Source organism: Aotus nancymaae, unplaced genomic scaffold (assembly GCF_030222135.1).
Source record: "Aotus nancymaae isolate 86718 unplaced genomic scaffold, 86718_ANA_hifiasm-v0.15.2.pri h1tg000076l, whole genome shotgun sequence".
Taxonomy (NCBI): Eukaryota; Metazoa; Chordata; class Mammalia; order Primates; family Aotidae; genus Aotus; species Aotus nancymaae.
Genome location: NW_026988491.1, coordinates 21108628 through 21136017, shown reverse-complemented (window position 1 = coordinate 21136017; position 27390 = coordinate 21108628). Strand labels below are relative to the sequence as shown.

The window sequence follows — 27390 nt, the reverse complement described above, 5'->3', positions numbered from 1 at the left end:
CCTGATGGCGTATGCCCATGGTCCTAGTTACTTGGGTGGCTGAGATGGGAGAATTCCACAAACCCAGGAGTTCAAGGTTGTAGTGAGCTGTGACTGCACCACTATACTTCGGCCTGGGTGACAGAGCAAGACCTTGTCTCTAAAAACCTTTTTTTTTTTGAGATGGAGTCTCGCTCTGTTGCCAGGCTGGAGTGCAGTGGCACAATCACAGCTCACTGCAACCTCCGCCTCCTGGGTTCAAGCGATTCCTCTGCCTCAGCCTCCTGAGGAGCTGGGGTTACAGGTGCGTGCCACCATGCCTAGCTAGTTTTTTGAGAACATTTTTTTAAGTTGAAAAATTTAGCTTGCTATAGAATAGTTGATGCTTTCAGGATTTCAGATTCGCTGTGGGTCCAGGCTCCCGATGGCTTCAGCCCCCACTTCGTGTCTGCAAAGGCCACCATCGGTCCTGCTTGCACACCAGCCCCTGCAGGGCAGCTCCCGGGCACGCTTCTGTCTTTGCCTTTTTTCTCCTCTCCTCCTCCTCATTTCCATACACACACGGCCAAGCACGCGCTGGCAGGTGACCAGGTCAGCGGTGGGCTCTCTGTGGTAGTGCACGGGGGTCCTGGCTCCTTGCGAGGCTGTGGGGCTGAGCTGTGGACTGTCCTGCATGGGTGGGTCCAGCCTCTTTGCTGTCATGATGCCAGAGACAGCCTTGCCCCGCCGCCTTCGTGCGTGTGTGAGACTGCGAGAGCTTCCTGGAAGTGAAATGGCCATTTTGTTGGACATCGCAAAATTTCCCTCCACGCCACTCTCCACGTGGGACAGAGCCTGTGTTCCCTGACCCCACACCCACATGCTATGTCTCTTTGCCAGTCTTTTGGGGAATGGGTTTCTGAAGGCAGTGTAGTTTGTATTTCTCGGCTGGGCATAGGACTGAAGCCTATAACCCCAACACTATGGGAGACCATGTTGTCCAGGAGCCCAAGATCAGCCTGAGCAATGTGGCAAAACCGTGTCTCTACAAAAAGTACAAACATTAGCCGGGCTCAGTGGCGTGCACCTGTAGTCTCAGCAACTCGGGAGGCTGAGGCAGGAGGATCACTGAGCCTGGGAGATCGAGACTGTGGTGAGCTGTGATCGTACCAGTGCACTCCAGCCTGGGCACAGAGTGAGACCAGTCTCAAAAAAAAAAAAAATCGTATTTGTCTCATTATTATAAGTGAAGGTTAACTTATGAGCTGTTTGTTTTTCCTTTATCTTTTTTCCATTTTTCTTTCCCTCCCTCACTCCCTTCCTCCGTCTGTCTGCCTTTCTTTCTTTCTCTCTTTCTTTCTCTCTCTCTCTCTTTCTCTCTCTCTCTCTTTTTCTCTTTCTCTCTTTCTTTTCTGACAAAGTCTCCGTCACTCAGGCTAGAGTGCAGTGTCATGATCTCAGCTCACTGCAACCTCCGCCTCCCAGATTCAAGCAATTCTCCTGCCTCAACCATCTGAGTAGCTGCAACTATAGGCGCCTGCCACCATGTCTGGCTACTTTTTGTAATTTTGGTAGAGACAGGGTTTCACCATGTTGGCCAGGCTGGTCTCAAACTCCTGACCTCACGACCTACCCACCTTGGCCTCCCAAAGTGCTGGGATTACAGGCTTGAGCCACGGTGCCTGGCCTTTTGTCTATTTTTGTGCTGGAATGTTTATCCATGACAGGCAAATGAATCCTTTGTGATATGTGTTGACATGTTTTTTTCCCAGGTTATCATTCATCTCTGACTACTTATGGAGGTTTTGCCTTGCAAAAATGTCTTTTTAGCATCACGTATCTTCTCTTTGTCTGTCCTGAGGTTATGAGTGCCCCTCGGGGTCGCCTTGGCTACATTAATGCTTTCCTTGTTCTGCATTCAAATCTTTGGTCTAATTTGAATTTATTTTGGGAAGGTGTAAGGTATGGAGCCAGCCTTTTCTTTTTCTTTTTCTTTGACAGAGTTTTGCTCTTGTCGCCCAGACTGGAGTGGAATGACACGATCTCAGCTCATGGCAACTTCTGCCTCCTGGGGTCAAGCAATTCTCCTGACTCAGCCTCCCGAGTAGCTGGGATTACAGGCAAGCGCCACCAAACCCGGCTAATTTTGTATTTCCAGTAGAAACAGGGTTTCTCCATGTTGGTCAGGCAGGTCTTGAACTCCCAACCTCAGATGATTCGCCCGCCTCAGCCTCCCAAAATGTTGGATTACAGGCGTGAGCCACTGTGCCCGGCCTCCTTATCTTTTTTTAGGTAGCTTCCTAGATGTCCCAACGTGATTGGTGAGATGATTTATCTCATGCATCTGATTGTGATTGGAGATCTGAGTCTTTCTGTACCTTCTCAGGGCTCTGCTCTGTGTTCATGCGCCATTAGCGTCCTTTTAGCATGGCTGCCTCCCCACCGCCTTCGCATGGTAGGGCTGGCCTCCCCTTGTCAGTCTTGCTTTTCAGGATTTTCCTGGCTATTTGATTTGTTTATTTTTCCCTGTAAATCTCAGATCCAGATTGTCTTGGTTCTTCCAAAATCTGTTGTTTTTCTTTTTTGGGGAATTACATTCAATTTGTAGATTTTCAGAGAGGATCAGTTCTCTCTCTCTCTGTATAAACTGTGGTAAAATACACATAACACAATGTACCACGTTAACCATTTCTGAGCATGTCATTAAGCACATTCACTCTGTTCTGCAGCCGTCACCACTTGCACCTCCGGAACGTTCTATCTTCCCCAGCTGGAACTCCGCACCCATCAAGCACTGCCTCTCCAGAGCCTCTCCCCACCCCCGACACCCCCCAGTCCACACCCTGTCTCTGTGCATTTTGACTCCTCTGGGGACTGCAGATAAGTGGAATCTCACAGTGTCTGTCCATTTATTACTCCCTCATTTCACAAAGCATAATGTCCTCTAGGTTCACACAGGTTCCGGCAAGTGTCAGGATTTCCTTCCTTTTCTGGACTGAGTAATATTCCATTGTGTAGATGGACTGCGTGTTGCTGTTCGTTCTTCTGTTGATGGACACTTGTGTTGCTTCCACCTTTTGGCTGTTAGGAAAAATGCCGCAGTGAGCATGGGTGCGCAGATACTGCTTCAGGACCTCGCCTTTAGTTCTTTCAGGAGACCCAGAAGTGGGATTGCAGGGTCATATGGTAGTTCTATTTTTAGTATTTTGCAGAGCGTCCATCCCGTACTCCGTGGCAGCTGTGCCACTGTACCCTCCCGCCAACAGCGCAGAACACTCCAGTTTCTCCCCGTCCTCGCCAGCACTTGTTGCTTTCTGAGTTTTCGATCGTGCTGTCCTCATGGGTGTAGAGCGGTCTCTCCCTGTGGTTTGGTGCGCATTTCCCTGGTGGCGGCTGGTGCTGAGCATCTCCACGGGGGCTCGTTGGCCCTTTGGACGGACGCGTGGGTTGTTTCTTCCTTTTGCTGGGTGAATGCGCTGCTGTGAACACGGGTGTGCAAGTGCATGTTTGAGGCCCTGCTTTCTGTTCTTTGTGTATATACCCAGACGTGGGCTTGCTGGGTCATATGGTAGTTCTGTTATTCATTTTTTGAGGAACTGTCGCACAGTTTTCCATGGCCCTTATGGCTGTGGTTTACCCTACCTGGCTGGAGACGCTGGGACCAGGCCAGGGCATCTGCCTGAGAATACAGCGAGTCCAAAGCTCTGCTGCCGACTCTGACTCTCTCCGATGGCCCGGTGCCCCTGGTCCCCCAGTCCAGCCCCATAGGTGGGCAGGAGCAGTGAAGCCTAGGGTCCCATCCTCCACCTGTGATGGATGTGATATCCCTTCCTGAGCCACAGTTTCCTCATATCTTTAAAAAGCGGGGGTCATCGCCAGGCGCAGTGGCACACTCCTCTAATCCCAGCGCTTTGGGAGGCCTAGGTGGGTGGATCACGATGAGGTCAAGAAATCGAGACTATCCTGGCCAGCATAGTGAAACCCTGTCTCTACTAAAAATACAAAAATTAGCCAGGCGTGGTGGTACATGCCTGTAATCCAGCTACTCGGGAAGCTGAGACAGGAGAATCGCTTGAACACAGGAGGCAGAGGTTGCAGTGAGCCAAGACCATGCCACTGCACTCCAGACTGGTGACAGAGCAAGTTTCCATCTCAAAAGAAAGGAGGGGGGTGGGTCCTAATAATAGTAGCCAATAGTTATGGGTTCTTAGTACCTGCCAGGCTGGAGACAGGTGTAGGGAAGCCAGGAACCCAGCCCCCCGCAGGCTGGTGTGTAGGGATTGAGCAAGGTGTGGCCGGGAGGCATCGAGCAGGTACTGTCGCTTATGAAGGGTGGCTATGGCCACCATTAACATGGGGATGTCAGGGGATTCGCCTGACGCTCCCTGCTCTCGCTGTCCCTGGATGAATCCAGACATGCCAGCTTGGCTCCATCTCCGCTGCCCGCACCAGTCCCAGCCACCGCCCTCTCTCCTCTGCCTGGCCATGGTTTCCTAACTGGTATTTCCACTTCAGGCCTCTTCCAGCCGTTGGCTAGGACACTCCACGCTGTGCTCAGAATGGGACCAGATGCCCTAGCACAGCCTCGTCCGCTCCCACCCTTTCTTTTGTTCCTGGACGTGCAATATTGCAGCTCTAAGATGTCCTGCCTGCCCCGTGTTCTTGTTCCCTAGTCCCCACCTGACGGCGAGCTGCCCCTTGGCAAGCCCGATCAGCCTGCAGCCTGCAGTGGAAACAAGTGCTTCTCTGTTTTCCATCAGGGCCACCCTTGCTCCCAGGCCTGTCAGGAGACTCTTCTGTAAGACTGGGCTATCAGAGCACCCCAGCTGGCAGGTTTTACCTGGGCAACAGGTGTGAGGTGGACCTGGGGTTTTTTTAATCTTGCTTTAAAAATTTTATTTTGGGTTGGGTGTGGTGGCTCACATCTGTAATCCCAGCACTTTGGGAGGCTGAGGCAGGCGGATGACCCGAGGTCAGGAGTTCAAGACCAGCCTGGCCAACGTGGTGAAACCATGTTGTATTTTTTAGTCTCTACAAAAAATACAAAGATTAACCAGGTATGGTGGCGGGTGCCTGTAATCCCAGCTGCTTGGAGGTGGAGGCAGGAGAATCGCTTGACCTGGGAGGTGGACTTTGTAGTGAGCTGAGGTCGCGCCACTGCATTACAGCCTGGGCAACAAGAGCGAAACTCCATCTCAAAAAATATATATACTTTTTTTTTTTTATTGGCCAGCTGTGGTGGCTCGTGCTTGTAATCCCAGCACTTTGGGAGGCTGAGGTGGAAGGATGGCTTGAAATCAGGAGTTTGAGACCAGCCTGAGCAACATAGTGAAACCCCATCTCTACTAAAAATTTTTAAAAAATTAGCTGGGCAGTGGCAGTGCCTGTGGTAGCAGCTACTCTGGTGACTAAGTTGGGAGGACCACTGAGCCAGGAATTGGAGGCCGCAGTGAGCTGTGATTGTGCTACTGCACTTCATTCTGGATGAAAGAGTAAGACCCTGTCTCAAAAAACACACACACACACACACACATACACACAAAAGCCCAAAACATATTTTTCTTGTTTCTTGGGCCTTGGGTTGGCAGCGAAGGCATACACAGCAGACCACTGAGTGGCCGCTTGGCCTCGGGCGGTCCCGTTGCCTGCCGAGCAGGAGCCTGGGTCCACCTTCTCCTGGCCATGCGCTTCCTTCATGAACACAGAGGGTACTTGGGGCCTGCTTTGTATCCCAGGGCTTGGTCCATATGGGAGAGTCTCCGTAGGCCTGGCAGAGCCCTTTAACCTCAGCTGGGCCACATTTAAAAAACAAGTTGACAGAAGGGAAGGTCATGGTTTGGAGGTGCACAAAGGCTTCTTTCAAGAGAGGAGCTGTTTAAGGCCACGTGGGTTTCCTTCAGTACTAGATTTGCCCAGGGACCAGGAATTTCTTTAACATCCACCTGACTCAGCCATTCATTTGCTGCCAGTTTTTTGGTGCCAGGCTGTGTGCTGGGCCCCAGGGACACAGCACGCTGATGGTCAGGCCCACGCGCACGTCGGATCCTGCACTGTGGAGTGGGAATGCTTTGGGGACGGGAACGGCTGAGCAGGGCCTGCAGAGCACCGCCCCCCCAGGGCCAGGGCACCCTAGGCAGGAGGCGGTGCTTGGGGCTGGCTCCTGGCTTCACGAAGTCTCCGTCACTGTGTTGTCCTTTGTCACTGGATGGTAAGGGGCACCTCTCTGAAACCTGAGGGGTGACCCGGCTGCTGTTAGGTGTGGATGGGGCCTATGCTGGTGGCTGTCCTGAGTCAGTTCACCTCCCAGCACCCCTGAGTGTGGCGCCCTCCTTGCTGGCTCCTCTGCCTTGGGTGGGACCTGGGATGGTGGAGAGAAGTTCCCAGGCTACTGCCCAGGTGGGACAAGAGGGTGGCTGGTGGCACGTGGGATCCTTCACCAAGCTTCTTCTGCCCCCAGGAACTTGGAGACTGTCCAGGCTGCCCCAGCCTGGCCGGGAACCATGCCTTGCTCCTCAGCCCTTTCCTCAAGAGGACTGGATGGTGGCAAGGCCCACGCACAAATGTGTGATGCGTGGGCCACCGAAAGGAGCCTTCTGGTCTGCCCTGCCCCTGATGTGGGGCTCCTGTGAGCGTTCTCGTTCTGCTAGGCATCTGCGGACCCTGGACAGGGATGGTCAGCTACAGCCCACGGGCCAACCCTGCCCGCTGCCACCTGTTTCTGCCTGTTTTGTAAATGATGTCTGGTTTGCACACCGCCATGCCCGTTTGCACCGCAGCAGCGTCAGGGTGTTGCAGAGGCCCTGTGGCCTGCTGGGCTGAAGGTGTTTACCGCCCGGCCTTGGGGATGGGTCTGCTGAGCCCCACCTAGGAGCACTCCCTGTGCGTTCCTGCTGCCACAGCCTTTGAGGCCGCAGCGTCTCTGGGGAACAGCCTGCTTTCAGACAGCTTTCAGCTTGCAGGAAACTGGGCAAGGGCATTGGCAGGAAGACAGGGCAAATCCAAGGAATCCAGAAGGGGCTTCCTTGCAGCCACCTCGCTGGCTGGATATTCCCAAGCCCTGGTTGCTAAGAGTGATGGAGAGTGTTGGAAAAAGAATGTTTCCACTAGCAATGCCTCCCTCCGTGTGCTTCCTGTTACTTCGTTTATTTGCTTCTACAACACAGCGGCTTTTGCTTGCCTACCTGCGTCTAAACGTAGGTTTTCTTGCCAGCTTTGTTTTGTTTAAATAAACTTCTGTACAGGCCGGGCATCGTGGCTCACGTCTGTAATCCCAGCACTTTGGGTGGGCAAGGCAGGCGGATCGCTTCAGGTCAGGAGTTTGAGATCAGCTTGGCCAACACGGTGAAACCCTGTCTCTACTAAAAATACAAAAAAATTAGCCAGGTGTGGTGGCAGACGCCTGTAGTCCCAGCTACTCAGGAGGCTGAGGCATGAGAATCACTTGAACCTGGGTGGCAGAGGTTGCAGTGAGCCAAGGTCACGCCATGGCACTCCAGCCTGGACAACAAGAGTGAATCTCCATCTCAAAAAATAAATAAAAAATAAATAAACATCTGTGCAGTCACTCACTCTGCCAGGGTCCCCATTCAGGCTTCTAGGCAGAGGGGCCTGTGAGCTGTCATACAGTGTGATGGATGCATTAATAGAGGCATATGTTGGGGAGGGTGGGGTGGCTGGTGCTGAGCTGCTTCTGGGACTATCCTGGGGTTCAAGCAAGCTCAGGCGGTGGAGTCTAGTGGAGTCAATTCATGTTCCTGTTGTGCCATTTCTCTCTCACCCTGCCTCCCTGAACCTTGGTTTACCCATTTGTCAGTTGGTTTAACAAAAGCTCCTTCCTTTCAATGTTGTGACTAGGCAGATTGAGACCTGGCAGGGGAGATGAACATAGTGGGGACTTGTCACTCCCGTCCTTTCATCCTGCTTTGTACCGTCCAAGACAGGCTTATTGGGCAGGGGCTGCCCTTCTGAGTTGTGGGTCGAACTGTTGGTGGCATTATTTTTATTTATTTATTTTTAGAGACAGCGTCTCTATCTCTTGCCCAGGCTGGAGTACAGTGGTGCGACCATGGCTCATTGCAGCCTTGAACTCCTGGGCTCAAGCAATCCTCCTGCCTCAAGCAATACTCAGCCTTCTGAGTAGCTGGGACCACAGGCACACGCTACCATGCCCGACTAATGTATCTTTTATTTTTTGTAGAGGCGGGGTCTTGCTGTATTGTCCAGGCTGGTTTTGAACTCCTGGGCTCAAGCGATTCTCCTGCATTGGACTCCCAGAGGTCTGAGGTTTCGGGTGTGAAGCACTGAGGCTGGCTGATGCTCCTGTGGTTGTTGTCATTGTCACTGTTACTGTGGTTTCCTGATCATGGGTGCTTTGCTGTGGACCCACATTTGGATGATGTCCTTGGCCTATGGGAGGAAGGCCCTCTTTCCTTGGTGTCAGGAGATTTGTGGTGCTGACAGGCTCGGGTGCACGGGGGAGCCTGGGGGAAGTGAGGGCATGGTGCTGGGTCCTGAGAACGCACCCTGTGTAGCAGGTGCTGCCAGCCCTCGTCCGCCTGAGGCTTCCTCTCAAGGACCAAGCTGGTGCAAGCCTGGACTGAGGCCCAGGTCACCTGGAGACGGGCTTCTGAGCTCACACCTGTGCCCAGGTGCCCCTGCTGCCTCCACCTAAAGACCTGGAGACTGAGGGTTAGGACTGGGCTTGACCTGGGCAGCCTGACTCAGGGAACCTTACTGTCAACCCTGTGGGGCTGGCCCAGGGATGGGATCTGAGAGAGTGGGCCTGGTTTGCCCACAGCTGGGGCAAGAACAAGCCGTGGTGGCTAGTGGGTGGCCGGAGGCTGCTGCGCCCTCCCTGACGTGGTCTCCTGCTTCCCAGGTCCCAAGGCTGAACCCGTTTGTGTTCTGGGTGCTGTGGTCCTCTCCTCTGGCTGCCCACAGCCCCTGCTCACCCACAGGCCCTTCCTGCCCTGCCTGCGGACCCTGGGCTTGGGTCCCTGCTCGGGAGCTCATAGTGACTGGGGGTCTTGGGATGGTCTCAGAACATTTTACCCTGGCTCCCCACACCTGCAGAACAGCGCCACCTCCCCGGCGCCCGTGGTCATGCAGTGGTGATGTGTGGGACACGAGAGCAGCATTTGTGAAAGACTTGTTTGGAGAGTAGGGCCGTGTTTTTATTGTTGTTACTGCTGCTGGCTGGGCAGGTTGCTGAGTCCTTCCGGCACTGTGTCATGGCATCCTCTAACAGCCCTGAGCAGGGGCCCCTGTCTGAGGTCATGCGGCTGTGGCCAGCCAGGGCCTGGCGTCCGGCTGCCGCAACCCACTGCATACCCACTGTATGCCTGTAGTCCAGACGATCTGGTGGACGGTGGGGCACAAGCCCACCCTCGAGGCTCTCCAGCCCCCGCAGTACTTAGGGCGACTGGAGCAGATGTGGGTCAGCCCCGCCCACTGCTGGAGGCACAGAGGGCTAGGATGCAGCCCCCAGCGTCACACAGGCGAGTGTCCCCTCTGTCCCCAAGCTGCTGTCGCTGTGCTGTGTGGTGGTTGTGGGTCCCCAGGCAGTGTGATGTGATTGAGGGTAAACTCGGGTGACTTGGGCTAGGTGGTGGGTTCCCTAATGGCTGGGAAGGTCATCTGGGACGATGTGGCTTGGGCAGCATCCCGGAGGCCAGGGAGGGGCTGCCATGGTGCCAAGGGCAGGGTGCCAGGATGGGGCTAGAGGTCAGGCTGCTGGCCCTGAGTCAGAGATGGGCGCACCTCACCCTGAGGCATCAGTGCTGCTTTAGACACCATAGACACCACCTCCTACCCTGGAGGCCGCCTGCCCAGCTTGCTGTCCTGCTTCCCAGGCTCTTTAACCCCTTGGGGCCTCTCAGGAACTCTCCTTTTGCATTGAGGCCTCACCTTCGATTTCACACATCTGTCCCAAGCCTGCTGGGAGGGAGGTGGGTGAGGGGAGGCTGCTGTGGGTCAGGGAGCCCTGCTCCCTCATGACCGTCACGCCGGCCGCAGCAACACGAGAGGAGGGATCTGGAGGCAGCTCACACGGGTTCCCAGGAGCCAATTGCTGGGTTTTCAGGAATTTTGGAGTTGGCCATTAATAAAAATGAAAGTACGTAAACTTGCAGTTAGATAAATTATGTTGGAAGCAAAGGCAGTGAATCCTCAAATCCCATTGCTCCTGAATTATTTGACTGCATTTTACTATTGCGTGTGCTGCTGAGGTTCCCGGGGCCCGCTGGACACGTGGCGGAAACGCTGTGGGATGGTGGTGGCTGGCAGGGTGGCGCACCAAGGGCGGGGCGCGGCTGCCAGGCAGGGCCTCAGTCTTCCTCGTGTTGCTGGTCTAGACCTATGACAGTGATAAGGAAAGTGTTAACTTGCAGATTAAGAATTGTGTGATGTCTGTCGCCGTGGATCATGAGTGGCTCAAAGCCTCGTGAGGAGACTCTGCCACTGGAAAACAGCTACCTCGTTCAGCACGGACACTCCGCAGGTCGTAGACTCACAGGTGACGCTCTCCCTTCCACCTTTGTTGTGGTTTGCAAACGGAAACAGAAACACCAGCCAGCGTCCCTGCCGTGCTCCCTGGTGGTGGCTGCGGGCCAACCGTGGAGACAAGATCTGAACGCAGATTCATGAAAGCACTCTGTGAGAGTCGCAGGCTGTCCGGAATTTACATGAAGGAGCAGTGCATATTTCATGGTGGTTTGCAGATACGTGCTGCGAGTAGTAAGCATAGGACATGTGGCTGTGCGTGGAGGTTCCTGTGTCGGGTCCTTTGCCGTTAACCGGCTCCTTCCTCTGAGGAAGGAGGAAGGAAGCGCAGGCTCACGCAGGCCCCTCCCAGTCCTCCCAGTATTCCTGACTGTCTCCTGAGCCACCCTGGCGAGGGGCCCCAGAGCAGGCAGTACCCTGTGCTGGCATTAGCACCCCAGGGTGTGCCTAGCCCTGGGCCCGCTCCCTGGCCCCCCAGGTGGCTTTCCTGTCACAGTGCAGAAGGCTCAGCTCCCCACACGGGGTTCCAGCCTGACCCTCATAGGACTCAAGCCTGAAGATGCTTTGCCAAGGGAAGGAATTCGAGCTTCTTTCTGGAGAAACATCCCAGATCACTGACGCCTTGGAGTTCAAGTTTTTGTGTATTTGGGGACGCTGTGCTTTGGCAGGGCCCAAGGCAGAGTCCATGGGTGTCCCTTTTTCTTGAGACTTCTGGGAGAGGAAAGAAAGCTCAGCTGGTGGCTGGGGTCCTAGGCTGACGGGGACCCCCCGGCCGCGGTGTCTGGGCTGCTTCTGTGCGTCACTCCCTCACTCTGAGCGGGTGCTTGTTGCCGCTCACCACGTGCCAAGCTCTGCATAGGGAGACCCGGGCGCCTGCAGCTTGAGCCCACCTGAGCATCTCCAGCAGAGCTGAGCCCCCGGAGGCTGAGCCAGACACAGCCCCTGCCATCGGGGAGCACCGGGCTAACCAAGCAGGGCTGGGGGCCACAGGCGCTAAGCAAAGGAGCGGTCAGGACATTCCAAAGACCCCACATCAAACCAAACAGGGTGGTGGAGTGAAGTGGCGGTGCCTGGGGAATGGGGCAAATGAGAGATGTTCCAGGGTCAGACGTGTTGGGTGCTGCAAGGACCCTGCAGCGGTCAGAGGGTTCCAAAGGGGCTCAGCAGAGCTGCAGCCAAGCCTAGGGGAGCCAGAGCTGATAGGGTGTCAGGCGAGCAGCCATGTTTACCCAGGTGCACGGGAAGCCCCTGGAGAGCTTCGGCAGGGGCGCTTTGGGGGCTGATTTCCCCTTTGAAGACCTCGCCATGGTTGCTGTGTGGAGAAGGTTCGGGAGGCCTGAGGCGGCATGGACTGGGCTGGGTGGTGGGAGTAGGGGACAGATGCACAGCCCTGTCCGGAGGCGGGCGGCCGGCATTCACTGTATGTTGGCAGTGGGGTGAGGAACAAGAGGATCCAGGACTTCTGAGGGTTTTGCCCAGGCAGCTGGTGGACACGGTGCCATCCAACCAGAGTGCCCCTTGAGACCCAAGCCTGTGCCAGGCATGGCATAGTTGAGATGCTGGTAAGATGTCCAGCTCGGAGCCTGCAGGGAGGCTGGGTGTGGGGGACAGGGTTAAGAGCAGCTGAACACCCAGATACGGACGTCAGCATTTGAGGCCCCCTCTCTGTGCCCAGTGGGCAGGACTGAGGCCTGAATCCAGGGAGGGGATGAAGCTCCTGGACAGGCCTTGAGTTTGGGGCAGCGCACATGTCATCTGATATGAGCCGACGTCTGGAGCCTGATGCTGGAACACCAGTGGCCAAGGCCAGGCAGGGGCCGGAAGGGCGGGATGTGGAGAGGGGCCCAGGGAGCCGTATGTGTGCTTGGGCTCTTGGGCTCTCTTTGCATCACGAGCTAGGAGGTGCGAGCATGTGGCTGCAAGCATGGGGACATTGGGGTGGGTTTGTTTTGTTCTAAGAGACAGGTTCTGGCTCTCACACAGGCTGGAGTGCAGCCTCCAACTCCCAGGTTCAGGCGATCCTCCCGCCTCAGCCTTCTGAGCAGCTGGTTGGTACTATAGGCACGTGCCACCATGCTGGCTAATGGTTTTTTTCTTTTTTCTTTTTCTTTTTCTTTTTTTTTTTTTTGAGACAGAGTCTTGCTCTTTCTCCAGGCTGGAGTGCAGTGGTACAATCTCGGCTCACTGCACCCTCCGTCTCCCAGATTCAAGCGATTCTCCTGCCTCAGCCTCCTGAGTAGCTGGGACTACAGGCGCCCGCCACCATGCCCAGCTAATTTTTTGTATTTTTAGTAGAGATGGGGTTTCACTGTGACCAGGATGGTCTTGATCTCCTGACCTCATGATCTGCCCGCCTCGGCCTCCCAAAGTGCTGGGATTACAGGCGTGAGCCACCGTGCCTGGCCTAATGTTTTTATTTATTCTCTGTAGAGATGGGGTCTCGCTATGTTGCCCACCACAGCCTGTCAAAGTGCTGGGATTACAGGCATGAGCCCCAGTGCCTGGCTGGCATTGGGGTATTGGTGAAACCAGGCCTTCTTTGCTGGCCCTCCCTGGTCCTCCTGTTACTCTGCAAAGCCTTGGAGTCCACCAGCTGCCCCATCCTCATGTCCTCTCCAGCTGCGCAGGTTGGCTGTCCAGCTGCTGGTCTAACCTCCATCCCAGGCCTTTCTGATGGTGAGGTTTCGGGTCCACCTTCCCTGGGGGACTGAGACTTGGCAGAGGGCCAGGCGGGGGCTGGGGCCCACTGTAGTGGGGGTGGGGGAGGTGTGTGTGTTTTGCTTCACATCTGCGAGTCCCCCAGGGCCACTGCTTAGGAGGGCCAGCCACTGTGGGAACTCAGACACTGCTTATCCCGGGATCGGTGGGAGAACCGCCAGATAGTAAGGGGATGATGGGTGCGCGGCAGCCTGGCCCTGGTGTGGAGGTCAGCTGTGATCCAGGGACCCAGAACTGGGAGAGGAGCTTCAGCTGGGGAGATGGTGTGAAGGAGGCACAGCTCAGGGCGAGCACCAGAGACCAGGAACCACTTTTTTTTTTTTTTTATAATCTCGGGCTGGGGAAGGGGAAATAAAGTCCTCTGTGGTTTCCGAGTCCAAGGTTCCCTAGACACTGTCGCCTTTGTGTGACCAGAATCGATTCAGCGGTTTCCAGAGCAGCATGCTTTTGTGTTCCAGGGTTGACTGGCCCAATTCTGTCCTGCTTGCAGAGAGGGCCTGGAAACTGGCGGGGTGCCACCCTGAGCCTGGGGGACCCCGGGGGAGCCTGGACAGCTGTGGTGAGCCCTGCTCCTGCTCTGGTGCCCAGGACCAGGGTCCTCCAAGCTCCGGGTCAGCAGCGCCCCGCTCTCTGTGGCTGTTGGTGTTGGGCGGCTCAGAGGCTATGGTTCCTGGGTCCTCGCAGCACACCCTGGCTCCAGGCCAGGGTCTGGAGGAGCCACAGTGAAGGAGTGTTTCTGGGTGTATCTGAGACAGATAGAGGTATAGGGGAGTGGGCAGGGGGCAGGGGGACATGGCAGGTCCTATCTGAGCAGAAGCCGCAGCCTTGGGAAAAGCTGCTACCCTCTGGGGCAGTGGTCCCAGGTGCCACGTGCTCTTCCGGAGCCATCTCGATCCTGAAGCAGGCTTCCTCCCAAGACCAGCCCCGCTGGTATAGCACCTGCGCAGCCCAGGGTTGGGAGTCCAGTGAGGAAGGACGGAGGCCTCCTGAGAATCTGGCCTCATCAGGGGGGCCGGCAAGAGAAGGAGTCTCTCAGGAAGCCTCTCAGAACCTGACAGGGCGAGAGGAAGGGAGGCCAGTCTGAGAGGACCCACGGCTCAGAGTCGCAGGGGCCCTGGGCTGACGGGGGCGGGCCTGTAGGTGTAGGGGGAGGGGCTGGCCCTGGGGAGAGCGCCGGGCTGCAGGCTGAGCAGCGGGGTTCCCTCAGGGACCGTGGAGGGGTGGGGATGGGCAGCTGGAAGTAGGGAGGGCATGGGCCGTCTGTCCAGTGGGGGATGCAAGGTTGCTGCACCCAGGACGGAAGGTGCAGATGAGACTCGGGCTGACAGTGTCAGGAGACCCTGGTCTGACATGAGGTGCAGCCCTGGAATGAAGGTCAGTGTGTAGATGGGCCTTGGTTTCTGCATCTGTCAGTTAGGGATGTGCTGGGTAACAATGTCCTCCCCCAAAATTCACGTCCACTGGTACCTGTGGACCCCACCTTACTTGGAAACAGCTCTTTGCTGATGTCATTGAGGTAAAGTCATCCTGGCGTAGAGTGGAGCACTCTTCAGCGCAGGGCAGAGGCTGCCCGTGTGGCCGCGGAGGGCCCCACCCCGGCACACACGCAGGCTGGAAGCGTGGCCCTGCTCATCCCTGGTGGTGTGTCATGACATGGAGTTTGGTTCTTAACTGACTGAAACTTGAAAAGTCTCTTTTTGAGGAGCCCAGGGAGGTGGGTGAGGAGGGTGACGGGGTCGGTAGGGCTGAGAGCAGGGTCCTCTAGGACCCTGATGTGTGGGCACTGTCTCCAAGAGATGTCCTGAGCCACTCAGCAGGAGGACCCTGGGTTTGAGCTGGATGCTGTGGCGGGGCGCGCACTGCATTCTGATGGTGACAGGCGGGACACTCAGTGCCTTTGTCCCTCTCCCAGTGCAGCCTCATTTGCTTGCCTGAGCTGATAGGGAAGGCAGCTTCGGCCTCGGAATTAGAGCCTTGCAGATGAGGGGGCCGTCCTCTGCCCAGAGCTCTGCAAGCAGCCAGGAGCCCCATGTGCATCCGAGCATGGGCCCTGCTTTCCTTGGGTGGAGGACAGCCCGGTGCCCTACCCAGGGCCTGCGGGCCCCAGCGCCCAGCTCGTCCCCTCTGCCTCCCTCTCAGGAGGACTCGCAGGGGTTTTGGAGAATGGAAGGAAGTAGGTTTTCCATTGCTGCACCTCCCCAATCCAGTTCATCCTTACTTTTTAAACATTAAAAAGGAGTAGAAGTGGTGGTTACAGGGGCTTGGGGAGGGGATGGGAGTTCCTGTTCAGTGAGCAGAGTTTCGGTTAGACAAGATGAACCCGGAGGCAGCGTGACGGGTGTGACGTATGCCACAGAGCTGCCCACTAAAAACGGGTGAAGTTGGTAAGATTATGTGTGTGATAGTGTGGGGAAAGAAGCAACAGGGATTTTAGGACATTTGGAGAGAGAATTGTTAACGACCGCTGTAAGCCAGTGCCCCCGACGCCTGGCCCCAGAGCGCCGAGCCTCTTCACACGCCTGTGTGCCGTAACAGTGGCCACAGGAAGGTCACGTTTTTAGCTGCCTTCGTCCCTTCTCAAGGTCGGGGTCCTGTGTGGGTCCACCAGGGTGTTCCAGGACCCCCTGGCCTGCTGGTCTTGACGGGTGGTGTGTGATGCGCTTCCCCCTGCCGGGCCTCCACTTCTCAAGCTTGGTCCTAGGGTCCTGGTGTTGAGATGCGGAGTCGCCAGCCCAGCGGGTGTTGTGTGCACGGCTTCACCGCATTCCGCAGCCCGGGTTAGCTTTAGTTTCCTTTCCCGTGAACTTGAAGGTTTTCGCATGTTAGGAGGTGGTCTTGTCATTTTTCTTAGTACAGTCAAGCTGTCTTTCTTTTTTTCTGATGGAGTCTCACTCTGTCGAGCAGGCTGGAATGCAGTGGTGCATTCTCGGCTCACTGCAACCTCTGCCTCCCGGGTTCAAGTGATTCTTTTGCCTCACCCTCCTGAGTAGCTGGGATTATAGGCACCCTCCACCACGCCCAGCTAATTTTTGTATTTTTAGCAAAGAAGGGGTTTCGCCATGTTGACCAGGCTGGTCTCGAAATCCTGACCTCAAGTGATCCACTCGCCTCTGCCTCCCAACGTGCTGGCATTACAGGTGTGAGCCACCACACCTGGCCTCGTCAAGCTGTCTTGTAACATAGATATTAGCATTGCTACCTATTTTTTTTATGGCATATTTTGAAATTTTTCACTTTTTTAACAAATGAGAGCTTTTTACTTTTGCCTGGTTGCCTGTTAGACCTTTTTACTTTGTAGCTTTCTTTTTCAATCTCTTTTTTTTTTTTTTTTTTTTTTTTTTTTTTTGAGACGGAGTTTCGCTCTCGTTACCCAGGCTGGAGTGCAATGGCGCGATCTCGGCTCACCGCAACCTCCGCCTCCCGGGTTCAGGCAATTCTCCTGCCTCAGCCTCCTGAGTAGCTGGGATTACAGGCACGCACCACCATGCCCAGCTAATTTTTTTGTATTAGTAGAGACGGGGTTTCACCATGTTGACCAGGATGGTCTCGATCTCTTGACCTAGTGATCCACCCGCCTCGGCCTCCCAAAGTGCTGGGATTACAGGCTTGAGCCACCGCGCCCGGCCCAATCTCTTAATATAGACTACCACCTTCTCCTCTCCAGGGATCTGATAGCTGCTCAGTTCTCTTTTCTTTTGCTTTGTGTGTTTTAAGTTTACTGAACCTTTAGTCCCTCTGCAATCTGTAGCTCCTGTACGGGAAACTTCCAAACGGCTGGCTTGTGCCCGCAGCCTACGAGCAGCGGTGGCTACCTCCTCATCACCCACAGCCCCTCCTGGGGTTCTCCCAGCTTCCAGGGGACACTGGGCATCAGGACAGCTCCCTGCAGAGCCTGTGTCCTGTGGGTTTCGCAGCAAGGCCAGTATCAGGAATACTCCAGCCTATCCCAGGAGGGCCTCCCTGCCCCTCACGTGCTGGGAGCCTCCACGGCTCTGTGGCTCAGAGCGGGTTCTGGTGCGTTCTGCGTCTTCCCGACTTCTTGCCACGAACTGTGATGCCAAGGAGAGCCGAGGAGGCTGGGGAGGCAGGGCAGGCATGTTAGGGCCAGGTCTGACCTTGCTCCGAGTGCTTCCCTGCCATGCTGCCTGCCCCAAGCAGGAAGTTCTGGAAGTTCCCCCACCAGGGATCACACCCTGTCCCTCCCTTCTTGTGCCTGGCCCAGACACTCTGTCTTCTTGAATTCCCAGGATACCTTTGCCTTCCCGGTATCATTCTCTTTTCAGAGGCAAAAACTTCAGCTCAGAAAGCTGGTCAGTGGCAGGACAGGCTTTCAGCTCAGGCATGCGCAGAGCAGTCCTCCCACGGGGACCCAGGCGTCTTGCACAAGTTGGGGACAGGGGCTTTTGGGAGAGGCATCCAGGTCGTGGAGCTTCGTGATGGGGCTGGGGCTGGGGTGGCCTCTCCCTGCCTAGCTGGCCCCTCCTGTGGGCCACTGATCCTGGCCCCCAGGATTTTGGGGGTGCCTTGGTGTTGCTGGCCCAGTTGGGGCATAGATGTGGGGAGCAGGCACCCCATGGCACATCCATCCTTAGGCATGCGGGTGTGTGTGAATCATGCGTGTCTGTGCAGCACGTAGTGACTTGTACCTCAGTGTGACCAGGCCTCTGTGCTGATCGGAGGAGGAGGCTGGCATGTGAGCTAGGGCAGGAGGCACAGTCAGCCCTGGGTCCCTGACCCCGCCGTCTCTGGGAGGCGTGAGATCTGATGTGTCTCAGAGTACCAGCCTGGCTGCATGGCGAGTAGGAACACGCTTTAGGCAGAGAGAGCTGTGTGGGCGGAGTCCTGGGAGCCAGGGCCAGGTGGAGTGTGCAGGACATGAGGCCAGGTCCCCTAGGTCCAGGAGAGAATCAATTGAGGCATCCCCAGCGCACCCATCTGGTGGCTTCCAGGCGTGGCTGCCATCCTGGCGAAGTGTTTGGCCGTCACGTTGACCATGTTCTTGATGGTTTGTTAGGCAACTTTTCAGCCTGGCTGGCCCTCCTTCCTCCTTCCAGAACAGGGTTCCTTCCTTGAGCCTGCATGACACCTTGCTGAGCCGGGCTGAGAACGTTGGCTTCCTTCTGCTGGGAGCTGGGGGTCCTGCCTGGTGGGAGGCGAGGACACAGCTCAGCGCTGACCAGGCTGGGCTGGGTGGGGTGGCTGAGGGCCCCACCTGGTGGGTGCAGGGTGGGGGTCTGTGGGTTGGGGTTTTCTTTGGAAAGCTGGACTGTTTGTGCCCTGCGTGTGGGAGCTGGGTCGTGGGGTTGGGTGTGTGTGGGGGAGGGACAGTGGCAAGCAGGCGAGTGACTATGCCCCCTCTCTTGCAGGGACCCCGAGCGTCATGTTAGGGTGAAGCAGAGGAGCTCAGTGCTGAACATGCTAAGGAGGTTGGACAAAATCAGGTTCAGAGGTCACAAGAGAGATGACTTCCTCGATCTAGTGGAGTCTCCAAATGCCTCGGACACCGAATGCAGCGATGAAATCCCCCTGAAGGTACCACGGACCTCGCCCCGGGACAGCGAGGAGCTGAGGGACCCTGTGAGTACCTGTCCTCGTCCCCTGGTGTGGGCTGGGGTGTCGTCTCCGTCCTCTGTGGCCAGGCCGAGCGTGGACTCATGGACAGATTCACGTCCTGCCTGTGCTGGTCAGAGACAGACTGGGCCTGACTCCGTCTCACCTGACCCCCGACCCCTGCGGACCTCATGGGGCCGGGGTGCCGCCAGGCTGAGCCTTCTCTGTTCCAAGGGCTGATCAGTGGCTGGATTGGTTTTCCTCCTTGGCTTTTCTGGGTGGGTGGCAGACGTTTCACACACATATGATGCAGAAGCCTTGGCCTGGCCTTGGGAACGTTGACATGCGAATGGGGCAGGGCAGGCACCTTCTGGAAGCGGCTGGTGCTGGCTTGTCTTCAGGCTGAGCCAGGGAGCACGTCCCCAGCCCGCAAAGCTGGCTGAGCCCAGGCTGGGCCCTCCTCAGCCGTGCGGAGCCGTGCGGAGTCAGGGTTGGGTCTGTGGCCAGCTGGGGGGACAGCAAATACCCACAGAGCACCTCAGCTAGGCCCTGGGACCCAGGTGAGAGCCAGGTGGGAGTGGGCCCTGCCTTCCGGAAACTTGCATTTGGTGGGGGTGCAGGTTGGGGCATGGCGCGGTGGGATAGGCTCCCCGCGGCCCCTCTTCTGGCCGCCGTGGCCTCTGGCTCCTCTCCGGTGTGCACACATATTTGGTGTCCAGCTGGTTTCCTCTCCCAGCCCAAGCCAGGTCTTCTTCCTGGGTATGAGTTGGGAGCACCGGCCTTCCCTGGCTCCTCCCGTTACTAGTGCTTCCTAACAGGACAGTGACTGTGCATTGCTCTCAGCAGGAATAAATAATTTACTGCTGCTGCTGCTCTCTGAGCGCTGCCTGATCAGGCAGGTGGGGCCGCTTGGCTTCCTGGGGCATTGCTATAGAGCGGGGAGCGCCCAGCCTGCTGGGATGGGCCATCCACAGGCAAAGGCTGGTTCATCCTTCAGCTGCTGGCCTGGGGTGTCTGCCCTCAAGCAGGTCGTGTGGCAGAGCGGCAGGGACCTGCCCTGGCTGGAGAGCTGTGTCTCGTCTGCCTCTGGCTGGAGCTGGCATGGAGGGAGTGGGTCACGTTTCTCCGAGGGTGGCATTTGTGCTGAGCATGTGGTGGTTGTCTTGGGAACAAAAATCTCCCCCCCAACACACACATGGTTCCAAGCTCAACAGGGAGGGGTGGGTGAGGGGATCCCATGCAAAGGCCAGAGCAGGGCTGTGTCCCGGTTCCCCTCTGCCGTCTGTCTGCCCTGCCCCACGTACCGACTAGGTAGAGGCCCTCCCGCCTGAGTGTGTGCGTGGCGTCTGAGGGGTGGGTGGGGCTGGCATGGGAGGAGTGGGTGGTGCAGAGGGTCTACAGGGCCCGGCCTCCGGGGCTTATACCCAGCCGTTTACCAGCCCTGAGGCCTTGGCAGGCCACGTGGTCCAGCAGTACCCGCCGTGGCGTTTCGGTGCAGATCACAGGCGCTGTCACGGAGGAGCTTGGGAACTGGTACCTGGTGCTGCCCCTCCCTGGGATGGTCCACAACTAGCCTGGCCTGCAGGAGGTGGTCTCGGCATAGAGCCGGTGGCGCAGTGGGACTGGGCTGCCAGAAGGTTCTGACAGTGAGCAGCGCTGGGGCCTTGTGCTGTGTGTGGCAGGCCAGGTGCTTTGCTGTTGGTGGAAGGCGAGGTTTGGGCAGGAGGTGACTCTGTGGTGGCGCTGTGCCTCCAGGACCAGGCCTGGCTTCTGCGCCCATCAGGGGGATGCCGGTCCAGCCCTGGACTCCTGTTGAGAGGAGGGATTAGGGGAGCTCATGGATGTTTATTCTGGGACTTTGATTTGGGGTACTATGTTAGGATGGCTTTGCTTGCAAGGCTATTAGAGAGGGAGAGCCTTTCCCCTGGGATGCTGTGGTCCCTGATGTGTGCTGCTGAGTGAGCTAGAAAGCTGGAGTGAGGGGGCAGGTGCAGAATTGCAAGTATTGGTCTGGTTGGAGCAGCAGGAGACAGGGCTGCAGGATGGTGGGGTCTTCACCTGGGGCAGAACATCTGGATATGGGGGCATCAGGGAGCCCCTGCAGGGGAGGGCAGTGTCACAGCTGGCCGCTCCAGGCTGGTTGCCTAGGGAGTAGCCTGGAGAATGTGGCTCCTGGGGGTGGCAGAGGATATGGTGCTGGCGGGGTTGCCGGGGTCACAGGAGAGGCAGCCGTGATCTGGACCAGCTCTGCTGGGCAGGTGGTGGTCCACAAGGCACAAGGGGGCTTGAGGGGGCGTGTTGAGTTGGGAGGGGGCCCCTTGGTCTGCTGTCAAGGAGGGGCAAATGCTGCAGAGGTCAGGGCAAGGTCAGCCTGTGGGCTGGGGCCCCCCTTCCTCGAGGCTGTGAGGGGCTGCAAGGGGAAGACACCGCAGGGACTCGGACGTCTGGAATCCCAGGAGATTCCCAGTGTGGGCGAGCAGGGCCCCGCCCAGGGCACAGCGCTGAACGCAGGTCGGGCGCTGACCACACAGACCAGACTGAGCCCTTTAGCTGTTTAACCTGGGACCTGAGCCTCAGTGCCTCAGCTTTAAGGGGGACAACAGTCTCGTCGACCCCTAGGCCTGCTATAAGGATTAAATGAGATAAATGAAACCTGTGGCGGGCATCTGGCTTGTGGCTAGTTCGCAGGGAGTTGCCATCACTCATGACCGTGAACACTGATTTGCTAAACCCTCCTCCCGGTTCCAGGGCCCCTTTGCGAAGCCTCATTCCTGTAGCATGTAGACACTGCTCCAGGCCAGGCTCACGCAGCCCCCAGGGTGGGAGGGGGGGAGTGTGCGGCATTGCCCTGCCCTGCCCCTTCCAAGGCTCCTCTCGTCACCCTTTCTCAGCTGTGCAGCCTCCCAGAAACATCCTGAAACCTGGGCTCAGGCACAGAGGCCTTGAGGGTTGGTTTTATTTTTATTTTATTTCATTTTTTTGAGATGGAGTCTTACTCTGTCACCCAGGCTGGAGTGCAGTGGCGTGGTCTCAGCTCCCTGCAACCTCCGCCTCCCAGGTTCAAGGGATTTTCCTGCCTCAGCCTCCTGAATAGCTGGGATTACAGGCGTGGGCCACCACGCCCGGCTAATTTTTAAAATATTTTTAGTAGGAACAGGGTTTCACTATATTGGCCAAGCTGGTCTCGAACTCCTGACCTCATGATCTGCCACTGGCTGACTCTGGAGCAGGTCCCAGGCACGTTCTCATTCTGTCTGAAACACGTCAGAGTCTGTGTCTGAAAGGTGATGACTGGAGATTAGCAGCCCAGGTGGTGCAGGGGTTCCGGCCGCAGGCTCTACAGTGCATCCTCCGGGCTGCACATGGCGCACCCAGGCCCCTGCCCACCCAGGTGGACCTTTTCCAGGCTGGCTATGTCAGAGCCACCTTCACCGAGACGTTTAGCCCTGGGGTCTGTCCTGGGGCCCCAGCTGAGGTCCTAGGCAGGTGGTACCTGCATCGTGAGTTTCCAGGGTCAGCATGGAGCCCCAGGCCAGGGTCCGCTGCTGCGTCAGCTGGAGCGCAGGTGGGGTTGCGTGACCTGCTTTGGACTCTTGGAGCTTCTGTCCTCCTGGACGGGTGCTTGTGGGATCCCAGCTCCCAGCACCTGGCTCTGCTGGCCTCCCTCCCAGAACAGGCGGCCCATGTCTGTTCCTCATCTGTCAGTGCCGGGATGGACCCCAAGCAGCACCCACGGGCCCTTCCAGTGGGCAGGACAGATGGAATCACCCTGCCTCCACCCACCCCCCTCCCCCAGAACTCGTGCCCCAGCAGCCAGAGTAGCTGAAAGTGTGGGAGGTCAGGCACCTAGAGCGGGGCAGCCACAACCAGCCCAGAAGCCTCTGGTTTCCGAAGCCGGCGCCTTCTTCCTGGGCTGTGGCCACAGCGTGTGGGTGATACACGTCCAAGGAGCCATTGCCGTGCTGCTCCACATGGTCTCGTCCAAGCCGCACATGCGTTACCTAGCCCTGGAGGAGGAGGTCTGGGGACCCAGGTGGAGAAATCGGGTCCCTGCCGTCCTGTGCTGGGGCACTCACTCATTTGCTGTCCCTCACCAGGTCCCTGGCAGGATGCATCATGGAGGGTGACTGTGTGGTGTCCAGTGTGGGGCCCAGGCAGGCTTGGCTGTGCCAGGCATGGCCTCTGCTTTCTGTCCCGTCAGCAGGATGTGGAGCGGCTGCCTGTGCCCAGCCCCTGGGCTCTAGGCATCAGGCAGCGGTGGCTGTAACCTGAGCCCATCCTGGCTCGCTGGGGCAGTGAGCGGGGGTTTTCGTGAAGCAGACAGGGGAGGCCCATTTGCAGTTTGTTTACCTCCGTTCCGCAGACCCTTCTGCCCGTGGGCCAGTCTCTCCGACCTACTCAGCCTGGCCCGTGGAGGCGCCCCCAGCCTCCGCTCAGGTGGGAGGACCTGGTTCTGGCACAGCCAGCCGGACACATGGGGCCAGCACAGTTCCAGGGTTTTCTTCCCTCTGCAGCCTGAGATCAGGATCACAACCATCAAGAGACTTAGCGCTGCTCATCCAGTTTTAATTTTTAAGATATTTCTTTTTTTTTTTTGAGACGGAGTCTCGCTCTTGTTACCCAGGCTGGAGTGCAATGGCGCGATCTCGGCTCACCGCAACCTCCGCCTCCTGGGTTCAGGCAATTCTCCTGCCTCAGCCTCCTGAGTAGCTGGGATTACAGGCACGCGCCACCGTGCCCAGCTAATTTTTTTGTATTAGTAGAGACGGGGTTTCACAATGTTGACCAGGATAGTCTCGATCTCTCGACCTCGTGATCCACCCGCCTCGGCCTCCCAAAGTGCTGGGATTACAGGCTTGAGCCACCGCGCCCGGCCAAGATATTTCTTAAGAGTCAGCCTTACAAGGGCTCTGAGGATATCCACATTGTCTGAGATGTCCCCGCCCCCAACAGAGGAGGCTGGGCAGGCAGACACAGGTCTTATGCTGGGGGCTCCATCACCCCATCTGACCGTTGTGTGTCCAGAGGCTGCAGCTGCTGCTCCCTTTCAGATGCCACTTCTGCCATCCTGAGGCCCCTGGGCACATCTGGGGGAACCAGGTGGTGGAGACACAGGGTGCCACAGGTGGCCCCTCTGAGCTGTTGGTATTTTTCTTCTAGGCTGGTCCAGGGACCCTCATCATGGCCACAGGAGTCCAGGACTTTAACCGGACAGAGTATGATCGACTGAATGAGATCAAAGGTCACCTGGAAATTGCCTTATTGGAAAAACACTTCTTACGTGAGTACCAGAAAGCGCTTGGAGGTGTGGGACAAGGTGGGGCAGGTGACTGAGGTGGGGGATGTTGTCTTGCCCAGGAGCCAGGACTGATGGAGAGCCATGCTGGCTGGACGTGAGCCCTGGGCAACTGTGGCTCCGGCGTGGCTCATCCTGGCAAGGCCTCTGCCTCTGCCTTTGACCTCCATTGCAGCTCTGCTAAGCCAGCACTCAAGGCTGCTCCACGGGGCTGGGGATGTGGGGTCCTTTTCCCAGTGGGGTAAAGGAGAGTCTCAGGGGAAAAGGAGTGAAATGTTCCAAGAAAATTGTAATGATTTTAGTAAATTTGTCCCTTGCATTCCCAGTGGGTGGCTCAGACTTTTTCAGAGCTTTTTGAAGGACTCTGAAATCTTCATTTGTTCTGGTTGGTTTGTGTGTCCAGGAGGGAGGTGGGGCTGTGGGCTCTTGAGTCCATGGGCTTTGGACAGGGCTTTGGGCTCTGCAGTAGTGAGAATGGCAGATTCTTACAGGAGGGCTTGCAGGCTCGGCCCCACATGGTATAGCGCTCCTGAGCCTCCTTCCCCACCCGTGTCCTCCCTCTTGTACAGATGTGGAAACTGAGGCACAGAGCGTTCACTGAAGTCACCCTGCTGTGAGGTGACATCTAAATAGTAAGGGGTCACCAGTAAGAAGCACCAGGCAGATGAGTCCCAAAGTTCATGCCAGTGACCCCGCTGTGTGTGGTTTTCACAGCTGACACAGCTGGTAGAATTTGTGTTATTGGGAAAAAGATAAATTAGGGAAAAAAAGCTTCACTGCTGTATGTCCAGAGCCAGTCACTTCTGAACTACATGGAGCCCCCAGTTGTGACGGGCAGGGGCTTAGGAGCGGGGTGGGCAGGTCACTCCCTTCCGGGTGTCCTGCCCAGGTGGGGTCTCTTCGACGCTCTGGACCAGACAGCCGGTGCCTTTGCTGGAAGGGCTGTCATCTTGGTGTCCTGTCCTTAGTTACCAGTGCTGTTGTGTCTGTGCACTCACCTGGTGCTCGAGGGTCCAAGGCCAGTCCACATGGGCTTGTGGGTTCTCCTGGCATCAGGCTAGAGCGCAATGGTGAGCCTGTGTGTGTACGGCACTGGACTGTGTGTGTGCTGCATAGTTAACTGTGTGCTCATGTTTGTGTGGCCATGGGTAACGGTGTGTGTGTGTGTGTGTGTGTGAGTACAGTGGTGGTTAACTCTGTGTATGCATGTGTGTGAGTAGTTGACCATGGTAGTAAACTGTATGTATATGTACAGTGGTAGTTAACCCAGTGTGCATGTGTGTGTGCAGCAGTGGTTAACCCTGTGTGCACTTGTGTGTGTGTGTGTGTGAAGCAGTAGTTAATCCTGTGTGTGCTGCACATGTGCAGTGGTGGTTAACCCTGTGTGTGCGTGTGCAGCAGTCGTTAACCCTGTGTGCACGTGTGTGTGTGTGAAGCAGTAGTTAACCCTGTGTGTGCGTGTGTGCAGTGGTAGTTAACCCAGTGTGCATGTGTGTGTGCAGCAGTAGTTAACCCTGTGTGCACGTGTGTGTGCATGTGAAGCAGTAGTTAACCCTGTGTGTGCTGCACATGTGCAGTGGTGGTTAACCCTGTGTGTGCGTGTGCAGCAGTCGTTAACCCTGTGTGTGTGTGTGTGTGTGTGTGTGCAGCGGTAGTAATCCTTTGTGTGCATGTGTGTGTCCGTGCGCAGTGGTGGTTAACCCTGTGTATGTGTATGTGTGTGTGCAGCAGTAGTAATCCTGTGTGTGCATGTGCATGCATGACAGTGGTTAATCCTGTGTGTGCATGTGTGTGTCCATGTGCAGCAGTGGTTAACCCTGTGTGTGTGTGTCCAGTGGTAGTTAACCCTGTGTGTGCATGTGTGTGCCCGTGTGCAGTGGTGGTTAACTGTATGTGTGTGTGTGCGCGTACCCATGTGCAGTGGTGGTTAACCCTGTGTGTGTGTGTGTGTGCACGTGCACGCAGCGGTAGTAATCCTGTGTGTGCATGTGTGTGCATGGTGGTGGTTAATCGTGCGTATGCATGTGTATGTCCGTTTGCAGCAGTGGTTCATCGTGTGTGTGTGTGTGTGTGTGTGTCCAGTGGTAGTTAACCCTGTGTGTGCATGTGCATTCCTGTGTGCAGTGGTGGTTAACCGTGTGTGTGTGTGTACCCGTGCACGGCAGTAGTAAACCGTGTGTGTGCGCGCCCGTGAACGGCAGTAGTAAACCGTGTGTGTGGGAGCCCGTGCACGGCAGCAGTAAACCGTGTGTGTGGGTGCCCGTGCACGGCAGCAGTAAACCGTGTGTGTGCGCGCGCGCCCGTGCACGGCAGCAGTAAACCGTGTGTGTGCGCGCGCCCGTGCACGGCAGCAGTAAACCGTGTGTGTGCGCGCGCCCGTGCACGGCAGCAGTAAACCGTGTGTGTGCGCGCGCCCGTGCACGGCAGCAGTAAACCGTGTGTGTGCGTGCGCCCGTGCACGGCAGCAGTAAACCGTGTGTGTGCGCGCGCCCATGCTCGGCAGCAGTAAACCGTGTGTGTGCACATGCGTATGTCCATCTATACTCTGACAGCTTTCTCGGGCCCCTGAGGACTGGACACCAGTGGTTCTGAGGACAGCTCTGGTGACACTGCGGCTGTGCTGTGGAGTGACTCTGTCTCCCCATGAGTCTAAGTTGCATAGAGCCAGCCTGGGCAGAGAGGGGCTGGGCCACATGGGCTGCTGAGGGGGTTTGGTCCTCCTGATGACTGTCCTGGTGACCTGCCACCTGTGACCTCACCAGCCTGAGCTCCTGCAGTGGTGGCTCTGCTAGAGTTGATGGGTCTCTGAGAATGGAGAGGCCAGGCTCTCCCTGAGCGGTGGCAGCAGGGGCTGGCCCTTGGTCAGCTGTCCACCTGGGCCTGTGCGTGGCGGGTGCGTTGTTTGGCCTGGAGCAGAGCTCGGCACTCCCCACTTAAGTCATCACCCACCAGAGGCTGCCTCATCAGCTGAACCTCGTGAATTACCTTTCTGTGAGTCAAAGTGGTTGATGTGGATGGTTTTTCAGTCATGGGGCAGAGGGTCGATGTTTCACTTTCAGGGAGCATGTGCTCTTGGTGCAGGGGAAGTCTCTGTGAACGTCAGCAGGGCACCTCTGCTGGGGCCCAGGAAGCTTCAGGAGAGGTGAGCCGGCATGCCAGGTCGAGGGACGCCTGTCCATTCACATTCACTTTGAGACCTTGTTGACACAGAGTTCCAAAACGGAGACAGCAGAACCCACAGGGCTGCCTCTCTGGGGCCCAGAGGATCCTGGAGAAAAAGAGGCCACCTGGTCACGGGGCAGGGCTGCTGGCATCCCTGGACCAGCACTTATGACTCTGTCCTCAGCATTTTCCAAAGGAGCATCTCC

General features: G+C 56.8%; 1 protein-coding gene across 2 annotated transcripts in view; it reads left to right on the top strand.

Moving 5' to 3' along the window:
- Nucleotides 1-27390, top strand: part of GRAMD4 (GRAM domain containing 4) — an 84886-nt gene that overhangs the window by 21576 nt on the left and 35920 nt on the right. For both annotated transcript variants that reach the window (XM_021668660.2, XM_064368234.1), the window contains exons 2-3: nucleotides 18543-18753; nucleotides 23887-24007. In XM_021668660.2, the coding sequence (XP_021524335.1) occupies nucleotides 18543-18753; nucleotides 23887-24007 (332 nt within the window). The remainder of the gene's footprint in view (nucleotides 1-18542; nucleotides 18754-23886; nucleotides 24008-27390) is intronic.